Below are 10,762 nucleotides of genomic sequence, written 5' to 3'. Positions count from 1 at the left end.
TATATATATATATATATATATATTTATTTATTTATCTACTGTATCTTTAGTTACAGTAAAGCAAGTCAATGTCAGCTGAATCATGTTTTGACTGTTTTGACTTGAATCCTGTTACGGCAGGGGCCGTTTATTTGTTGCTGCAGGGGCGCGGTGCAGCAGGGGCCAGCATTTCCTGCTGCTGCTGCTGCTGCTGCTTTGCTTCTGCAGGGGCCCGTTGTTTATGTAGTGGTGTTGCATGGCCGGTTCATTCACCACTGCTGCAGCCTGCAGGGGCAGGATTTTTTCATGTTTTTTTCCTTTTGCGACGTCAGATGACTTTGGAGGTCAAATTCAATGTGCCCATGTGGCAATGTGGCCAAAGTTACATCTAATGGCCACCCTTGGACGTATCTAGAGTGGCCCATATTGATTTGTATCGAGAACAGACAAACAGAAAACCTTCCACAAATATGTATTAGATATACATAACTTATCGGGAATAATCTGGTTTGTATTTTGTACTAATATTATTTGAATTAACCTGCGAATTTGAATAGTGTCGGCTGTAGGTTAAGTAGATAATATTATATGTAAAATCGCTTCTATGCAAGCCAGAACGGGCTTAGGCGTGTAAAATAGCTCGGTGGTCGGTGTCCAGTTCCTGTAGGGTATGTCTGGACAGTGCAGCCTGGTAGCATGTGGAGTTACATATTATGCAGTTACTGATACCGCAGGTTTACAGGCAACGCGTCGTTGACAGCTTTTTACTAGATCTTGCAGAAAAATATAAGATATGCCTAATAATTATACATAACCCGAAACAAGCGTTGTAAATAATATGGCAAATATATGCATGGCTCCAGAAAGCAATCGTATCGTACGTGCATCGTTTATTTGTTGAAACCGCAAAAAGTATTTCCCCGTATTATCGTCATTACTCAATTAGATACGAAATTTTGATGCAGTTTCTTATAAATTTGCTCAGGTTGCGGCTTTGGTCCTGTTTAACGCAATGTTTTCTGGGTTAATTATGTAAAATACAAACACTACGTAACTCAACACAGATAAAACAACACCAGACCCCCGCCTAATCAGAACGCAAAAACAGAAATTACATTAAAAATGAGAATTTATTGGATCTTCGCTACGCCATCTACATGTCAACTGCATGTAACACCGATTGAAATGACGAAAAAGAAATCGTGACCCGGTTGCAAGAATAAAACCAGGTGTACTTGCATCGCACACGTTTAGAAGACATCGCAATATCCGATATTCTACTGCTATATCAAGCGGCAACATAGGTTGTGTATGGGGGGAGGGGTATACACACAGTATGGCTCGTAGGGTCTATGTCCCCCTAACCTCTGTTTGACCTGGCTCGTTTAGCTATTTCTGACCAACCCTAACCCTATATATTATATATTATATATATATATAATATATATATATATATATATATATATATAATATATCATATATTAGTCAGAAATAGCTAAACGAGCCAGGTCAAACAGTGGTCAGGGGGACATAGACCTTATCTGCCACAGAATGCTTCACAACAATTTCCTAGCGTAAGTGGCACGACATATACGCAGCAAAACCAGTCAGCACAGTGCAATCAACCATCGACAACACGTGTCATTCGGATGAACAAACAGATGAGTACACGTATATAAACAACTTACACTGAAAACACTAAACAGTAGGGTTTGCAATCACTCGTTAGTACAATTAACGCTTATACCAGAAAGGTGCTCATACACATGTGCCCGCGGTGGTATAAAAAGGGTGACATGCTATTCTATATGTATCAATCTTAGATACAGAGTGTTACATATTGAGTTGAGTAGGACCATAGACTAAGAATAATTTAATAAGACATTCTTAGTCTATGGTATTGCGTCATACCAAAACCTTAGATAGAGAAGGGCTCTATGTGGTGTACAACAGTATAGTAGTGCGTCTATAGTAGAGGGCGTCCAGGGGCGGATTCAGACCGTATTTGCCGTATTGGGAAATACGGTCTAGATTTCAAAGTGCCCTTCGAAATTTTGCGCTAAAAAAATACGGAAAACAATTTGATGGAATTTGGCTATATTCTTTATTTGTTTTCTTTTTCTTCTGATTCATTGACAGGACTTGAAGGAAATCAAAATTTTACATGGTAACAAAACTAGCTTTGATATCTGAAAAAGAAGGGAAGCGCTTGAATCATTCTGCATTAATTGCTGGTATGCAAAGCGCAGGCAAAATGCAGAAATAAAATTCCATATGGTTTTTAGCTATTGCTGCTTGACTAAATGTGTGCTCAAATGGTGCTGATTTTTGTGCCCAGAGACCCGGAGGCCCCCCAGACCCCTCGCCATGTGCTTCCGCGCCTAACGGCGGCCACTGTGGGGTGGTGTGCCCTTTTTGGGGGATGCGCCCTTAAAATCTGGAAAAATTCTGTCTAGCTTCAGCCCTGGATCCGCCCCTGGCGTCCATAGGCAGCAGGCCTGAATAAGCATCGAACAGAAATTAATTAAAACTACTCACGGCGCAGTTCGCGACATACACTTTATTCATGTTAAATCACTACAGATACAAAGACGTATCTTCACTCGAAACATTTGCCAGATTGTTTTCGAGAATTTTCAGCATATAGCCGGATCCCGTTTCAAACACAAAAATAGCCGACCGGTCACCATGGCTACACCACTTGATGGAATGGCACAATTACACGACAATAACAATCTCACTTCTAATGCCATCTAGACGTATACGATGCATCTAACTTGCGTGCATAGTGCAAATTATAGTTCATTCTAATCCCAAATTTTACCGCACAAAATTCCAAATGAAGACCCTTTCAAGGTACGAAATAGTGCAACATCGGTGAACAATTAACTTAAGGCTACTGTTGTACAACACCTCTATCTAAAGGTAGTATCTGACTGGGCTGCGACAGCTCGCGACTAGTTGGAGACACACAATTGCGAGAAAATACGTGAATTAGCGACAATTTTCACTTGGAATCACACTGAATTGGTACTTACGACACGTTCGCGTATGTCGCACAACGAAATTTGGGCCAAAATTCGCCAGGAGTTCGCATACATGTCGCGCGACATTCACACAACAAAATTGCGAATCTTTTGCACTTGCGACTGTCGCGCGAATGCGACAGTTATGCGTGACAATTGAGAAATCTGAACCATATAAATACGGGGGCCCTCCCCAGTCCAGCATTTTGTCATCAGACGTCAAGCGAGATGGACCTCAGAGAAGAAGTGCAGAAGCTGCTGGATAAGGACCCCAACCTGGATGAGGACCAGGCTGACATGCTGAAGACTGCACTTCACGCACTTTCTATTTCTCGCACTTTTTGACTCACGGAAACTAAATTGAGAAGTGTACGGGTTCAAGACACCCGCAACGACTCTGTGACTATTTTGAGAGAAAATTTGTCGCGCGAATTATTTGAACATGTTCAAAATTCCAGCGACACGAGAGCGAGGCCCTGCGACTCACGCGAGGAAATTGAGAACCCCTGCGAACGTTTCGAGACATTCTGGAATCTCCCTCGCAAATGCCGTTCGCAATTTGTCGCCAACAGTCGCAGCCCAGTGAGATACTACCTTAAGGCTCTGCGTCTCAATCTCTTGTGGTGCCATCTAGCGGCTATGAAGTGGCGCCAATTTCAGCTAAGCAGGATGAAATGATGGACTGCATTCCACCATGATGGCTTTTCCCTCAGTGCACGCTCTGTTCTTCTCACAACATCAATCTCCGGCGGCCAGTTGTACACTAGGCGACATCGTCACCGTTCTATTCCTACTTGGCGCCTTTATTGTTAATCACGGAGACAATACAATACTCAATAATAGTTTATCAATGTTTATTCACATCCCATTTTCCCATTTCCTTCTGGAAACTTTGCCAGTTACTTCTGCAATATCCTTTCGCGAAGCGGCGCAGTCGGTTTTACTCCACCAGGTGTCGATATGATCGTACCACTTCACAGGTTCATTCACGTCGTGCAATGCTTCGCACAACCTACAGTATGCGCTTCCGCCATTCTTTATCACTTCACCCAGTTGCTTCCACCTGAAGTATCTACTGTAGGCCACATCGTCGGCGTCCAGTTCCTGTAGGTAGTTTGCCAGCTGTTCAACTGTTTCGAAGTCGTCGACATGTATGTAGGAGCCGGGAGGAGCGAAGCGCCGCAAATCCTCGCGTGGCGCCCCCATCACTATGGGAACGGAGTTGGTCTGCAGCGGGCGTTCCTCCAGAACTTCTCCGTTATGTATTCCCTGCAGTTGCTGTTCTCGAAGGCTAGGTAGAACTTGTAGTGGCTTATCATGTCAATCATGCAGGTGTCCTTGGCAGGCTGGAACTTAATGCCTCGGATACGCCTGCACTCCTTGTGTTGAGATCTGCAAAACGTGAAAAAACGTGACAACATGAGATATGGACAGAGGTAGGAGGGATGAGGACTAGGGAAGAAAAGAAACTGAGGGAGAATGTGACAGAGCGAGAGCGATAGAGAAGGAGAGAGAGAGAGAAAGAACGGTAGAAAGAGTGGGAAAAAGAGAAATCGTGAGTGATAGAAAAAGTGTGACAATAGAGACAGAGAGAAAGAAAACGCGAAAGAGAGAGATATTGAAAGAGACTAAGACAGAAAGCGCGAATGAGCAGGAGAAAGGGAAATTAAGAGAGAGAGAGAGAGAGAGAGAGAGAGAGAGAGAGAGAGAGAGAGGGAGAGCGCACGCACATGTTAGCACGAGAGATCGTGAGTGAACGAAAGAAAGAGTGGGAAAGCACGCGCACATGTTAGCGCCAGAGATCGTGAGAGAGAGACACACAACGCGCGCGCGCACGCGCACACTCACACCAACACAGATCAAGAGCATGAGAATAAGACCATATGAGATAACAAGAGATAGACAGGGTAAGTGAGATGTGGGGACGGAACGAGACAGACAGAGATAGAGAGAGAGAGAGAGAGAGAGAGAGAGAGAGAGAGAGAGAGAGAGAAAGAGAGAGAAATTAATGCGCGACATCTGATGCAGAGTAGATTAGTAAGATTATACCAAGAGCTCATAATAGAGATGATGAGCTTTTATGAGCTCTTGATTATACTATGCATCACAAGCATCACAAGCACCGTATGCCGCGTCTCTTAGCCGAATAATCCTCCTTTTTCGATTTTTAATATCTGTTCAGTTATATGCGTGCGTTTAACGCTTATTATCATTATTAATATGTAGCCAGAATACACCAACCTGCATCCTCCATAAATGTCCACGGAGACAAATTTGTGCAACTTGCCAACATAATGCTCTCGCTTGTTGTCCGTAACACAGTGGCTCACAAAGCAGCTAACCAGCCCCGTCTTTCCTTGTGCGTAATTCTTGTCTGCAACATGCAAATGCATACTAGAAAATTCGATCATATCGAAAACTGAGCGCATGCTATTTCTAATTAGTACCGAGCGAACAAAAAGGTGAAAGCCTATTTAGTTAAAGACTAGACGGACGGACGATGCTGCGATTTATTTTACCGACACGAGACGCCGCCTACCCGATGCATCGTTACTTCGCTAGTAGATCTATACTAAAACCTTTTCGAATAAAGGTTTACGACTGAAACAATCACAGCGTCGAACAATTTCGGTAACGTGAGAAATCAATATTTGCAGAACCCCCTAAGAAAAGCTTGATGTATGTATGTATGTATGTATGTACGTATGTACGTATGTATGTATGTATGTATGTATGTATGTATGTATGTATGCGTATGTATGTATGTACTGTATGCTATCGATACTCGCTTATGCCTATGTTATGTATGCTATGTATGTACTGTACTGTTTTTTTTTTTTTTTTTTTTTATCTCTCTTTTTTATTCACCACAATTCTTTTTTCTATGTATGTATGTATGTATGTTATGTATGTATGTAGTGTAATGTAAGTATGTATGTAATGTATGCTGTATGTATGTATGTATAGCTATGTATGCTATGGTATGTATGTATGTATGTATGGTATGTATGATATGTATGTATGTATGTCATTGTACTGTTGTTATGTTGTATGTAATGTACGTATGTTACCTATGTACGATGTACGTATGTACTGTACGTATTTACGTATGATACGCTTTAATCTGCCTACGTATGTACCGTATAGTACGATATGTACGTATGTACGTCGTACGTACGTACGGTAAGTAAGATAACTAACGCTAAACTAGTACGTATGTAAAGTCATGTACGTATGTACCGTTATTTATGTTATGTATAGTATGTATGCTATCCCCATGTATGTATGGTAATGTATGATAATGTATTACCTGGTATGTATGTACCTGTATGGTATGTATGTCATGCTTATGCTACTGCTATGTAATGTATGTATGCCTAGTGTATGTATGTATGTCATGTAATGTATGTATGCTATTAGTATGTTGTATGTATGTATGTATGTACTTGTATGTATGTTATTTATGTAGGGTTGTATGTATGCTATGCCTATGCCCCCATACCCTAACTATATAACTACTCGCTCGCTCTCTCGCTCCCACCCGCCTGCACGCCGCGTGTGTGCCGGTCGCCCACGTACTCCGTTTGCGCTAGCCGTGCAGTCGCCCGGCCCGGCCCTAGCGCCCCCCACACCCCACCGCCCCACCCAAGCCCCCCGTCACACACCAACCCCTGTGTGCCCATCGCGCCGTCGTGCATTTACCAGGTGTCGTGCAATGTGTGTCGTCGTGCTGTTGCGTGGCCGGGTGCTGGTGAGTGCGTGCGGCCCGGCCCCGCCACGTGCCCTGTGACGCCCCCCGCCCTTGCGCTGCCGCTCGACGCTCGCGCCGTCGCGCCCCAGCCTCGCGTGATGCTCGCGTACGTGCATACCACGCCGTCGATACGTGCCCCCCACCCCATGTGCTGCGACACCCCTCCGTGTGCCCCCCGCCCATGTGTGTTGTTGCGTGCTGTATGTTCGCCCCCGCGGCCACGCGCTCGCCCTCGTATCAGAGCACCTAACTATATATCAAGGTATTATTAGCTCCTCTTTGATGTTGTATCATATATACCATACAATATATACTTATGCATATATATATATCCACCTTATTTACTATAATCTGAATGCAAGTACCTGTATATTGGCACTGTACATGTATTAAATATTTGTGCGGAAATAGCCCTATCCAAACTTAACACAATCACAACCCCCCACCACACCTCTTCCTTTTTCTCACCTCCTCACACCCCCCCTTACCCTACTAAATCCAAAGCTTGCTTCTTGATGTTTTATTTCAGCGTTTTGCTAAAAATCGCTTGACAATAAACTTCATAAGTTAATAAATAATCACTGATATCGGAGCAACTTCCATTGTTCCAGTTAGTTCGCGTAGTGCTCATAGGGTCTATGTCCCCAGGGTGACTGCCGGACAACGTACCCTGCGGTACCGGTTCCGTACTCACCCGGAACGTACAGGCTGGTAAACTATTTGATATGGTCTAGCCGGTTAGGTGTTTAGGGTTAGGCCGGTTTACTATTAGGGTTTAGGTGTTTTAGCGGAGTAGGGGGCCCGCCAGTCGACTCCGCTAGACTCAGTTTTCAGTGCGAGTAGGCGACGGCTTTACGGTCCCGGCATCTATTTAGATTAGTCCAGGCGGCTATCGATTCCGGCAGCTACCCTAGGGGGACTAGGACCCTCTCAGCCTCCAGTAGCTCTCTCGGAACGCACCTAACACAACTGGCAAGGCCCCTCTGCGCTAAGGTAAAAAAATCACCCGACCGCGACGTGTCTTGTTATTCTTCGTTGTCTTGTTGTTAGGTTGTGTCTTGTTGTTAGTCTATGATGCCTACCACACTAGCGATAAGCGGTACGACCAATAACGCCGTGCACCGAGAAGCACGACCAGCCAGCAATTTCACTAACATGCTTAAAAGTTTGCATGCTCTTTGTAAAAAACGCAAAGTACGCCACATTCCCTCGTGAACACCCGTTCAGCCACAACCTTACTATAACGTCTTTACGACCGTACAAGCTTATATGTTCATATCTTTAGGGGAAGGCGATGTCGCTCTTGGTACTTATATCTGGCATGTTTTGCGTCAGCCCTACCTGATCAGAAGGATGTTACTTGCGCAATCTTTCAAACGTCGAATTCACGCGTCTAATACGCTGGACGCTTTACCGCAGCAGTAGGCAGGACGGCCCCCCCCCCGCCCCCCCGCCGTACATCGCGTTACTAACCAGTGCGCATGCTGTGATGAATTTACTCTAAATGCCCAATTACCCTGAATGTACGTTGTCTAAATGTAGCCGGCTTAGCGTGAGTGTTCTTGTACGGGCCACGAAAGCACCGTGTGGACAGTGAATGTCCGAGTTCGCTTGCGATACCGTCAGTGTCCAGTGAACCAGATGCCCAATGTATAATTCGCAGAGCATTTCTCGTTAGCGGTGTACAGGGCTCTCTCGCACTGCTTGAACACCCACTCGCCTGCGTCACGGGCAGTGCCCACGGTGCCTGTAGTCAGGAATGCGGCACAATCCTACGGGCATTTCGCCCGTACATTCAAATAAGACGGCCAGCGCCGCCCCGTACTCCTCCCTGCGTCGCACCGCCATTGCCTTCGCCAAAATGCCTCGTGTCCGAAAACGTAGGCGAGTTTCATTAACGGCTTGCACGACAAATCTGCAGTAACCGCTTGGGACGATGGATACAGCCATATGCCACCCCGACCTCTTCGCTTTCCGAATGTGGATGTTTACTAGTTTTCTGGCACACTGCGCTACGCCAAGCCGCCTGCAACTTGTCACATCCAGTAGCTGCGTACGAATAGGACTGCCGCCAACAGCTCGTTAATCCCGGTCCCCGGTCAAACACTTCCCTCGTTGTTGGTTGTTGTTGTTGTGCCTGCTGTTTGTTGTTCGCCTTGTTGTTGTTGTTGTCTGTTGTTTGTTGTGTTGGACTGCTGCTTGCTGTTGTGTGCTCGCATCACTCCCACTCTGTCACTGCGCGTCCCGTCCTATTGCTCGGACACGATAGCCGAATAGCAATGAAGTTATGATGCCCAGCAGCACGAACAAGGCCGAGGACGAAAACTCCTTTCTCCTCGCTCCGTTGCTGCCGCCGCATCGCCTATGCCACACTGACATTCGGGCTAGAAACACAAAAATGTCTCACAGTCGTTGGCTGACTAATACCCGCTTATACACGCCCCACTCACCTACGTCAATCACTTAAGACTAACTTACTTACTTTTACCGCCGGCCCATTAACATACACACCCAGACTAGCGCGGCCACGGCGCTTCCGCATTTTCCACGCGGCTTAGGCAACGCAACTCGCGTCTGACCACACTCAGCAGGGTTATGTATCATCTCGCGTGACGTCAGAACAGCCCTCCCGCCGTTCGACGCCGCAACTACTGCCCGTTACCGTTGTACTTTCTTACCTAAAACTTATTTGTATAATGTTTGTCTGACATTTCTTCGTTCTCAGTCCTGTTTCTTACGACTACGGCTTGTACTTTACCTTGAGTTGCTATCTCTTTTGAAAAACATACTTCACAAACACGAGCAGTGAGGCACCATTTGTATTGACCTGCCTGCGCCATCCTACCATGCCTTCAATTCACATAAAACCTGCTCTCATCCCTCCCCCAAGTCTTTGGGGTTTGCCTACACGAGCACTGACAAAAAAAAATCCTTCTGACTCAGTTCCCTGATTTCACGTTATATAGCACGTCAGCACAATGAACATAGTCCTTCTTTGCCACGCAGCGAGCGTCGTCGAGCCTCTATCGTGTATCTGTCGGAGGCGGAGTTCCAGGGGCACCCACTTGCCTGCGCGGCCCCCCCGCCCACCACACCCCCCCCGGTCCCGCGACTTCTGGCCCACATTTCGGCTGCTAGGGGGCTGCGCCAGGCAGTAGTAGGACGGGCAGCAGCAGTCTCTGCTGAAACTGGGGGCCCCTCCCCACGCCCCCTCCGCTTCCCGGTTACTGCGCGTGCGGCGATTGCGGCACTGACGGTGGTTCAGCAGATCGGAGTCGCGTCGCTGGGGTAACCCCGCGGGTTGCGGCGCTGAATCGGCAATGGCCGGCAGGCGTGGCACACCCGCATCCGTTGCAGCGTTGACGGTGTGGGTGGGAAATAGCACAGGCCGGTGCATGCCGGTGCGCCAGAAAGACGTAGGACTTGTGCTCGGCGCCAAACACTCGACGTCACACTTTGCCATGAGCAGCGTGCGCAGTGCTTTGGAGGACATCATGGTGTAAGCTTGGGGGAATGACGACCCCTCTCTTGTAGCCATAACGTACCACGTCATATTGCTATACCGAGGTCATCCGAAACTGCCTCGATCATCGACTGCCGCAAGCTCTTTCGGCCCAGCTCCAATGGCCGCGGACTCAGAGCAGGCCCGCCTCAACCAACCCACCCACACCTGCCTCACATTTACATCGGCACCATACACCATCCACTCCGCCCGCCCACCCCTGCCGCCTCTACTGCATCCTTCCCCCACTGTCACAGCTGCATGCAGTGCCCGCCTGCCCGCACACAGCTGACTCGATTGTTAGACTGTCATCAATTGCTCATCGCGGCGTTGTCGCGCTTTCAGCACTACGGCGATGCCAGCCAGACGATGGGGCCCGTGCTGCAGTTAGGAGGTCGGCGCAGCGCCAGCTGGCCGCGCCATGGTCGAGAGCTGCCAATGTCATCGCACTCCCGAGCTCTCGACAACTGATTAGTCATCTGAGGCCACTGCCTGCCGGGGTAC

General features: G+C 47.1%; 1 protein-coding gene across 1 annotated transcript; it reads right to left on the bottom strand.

Annotated features, from left to right (window-relative positions):
• Positions 1–4,232: 4,232 nt before the first annotated feature.
• Positions 4,233–8,604, bottom strand: LOC106818599 (glycoprotein 3-alpha-L-fucosyltransferase A-like; the record flags this gene model as incomplete). Its single annotated transcript, XM_014823294.1, is given in 4 exon segments — positions 4,233–4,247; positions 4,250–4,397; positions 5,247–5,379; positions 8,499–8,604. Coding segments are annotated over 4 exon segments (402 nt in total), but the record flags the coding sequence as incomplete, so codon positions are not given.
• Between the last annotated feature and the right edge of the window lie 2,158 nt (positions 8,605–10,762).

Source organism: Priapulus caudatus, unplaced genomic scaffold, assembly GCF_000485595.1.
Source record: "Priapulus caudatus unplaced genomic scaffold, Priapulus_caudatus-5.0.1 Scaffold2363, whole genome shotgun sequence".
NCBI lineage: Eukaryota > Metazoa > Priapulida > Priapulimorpha > Priapulimorphida > Priapulidae > Priapulus > Priapulus caudatus.
Note: the sequence above shows the minus strand (reverse complement) of the source record. Positions and strands in the feature narration are given on the sequence as shown.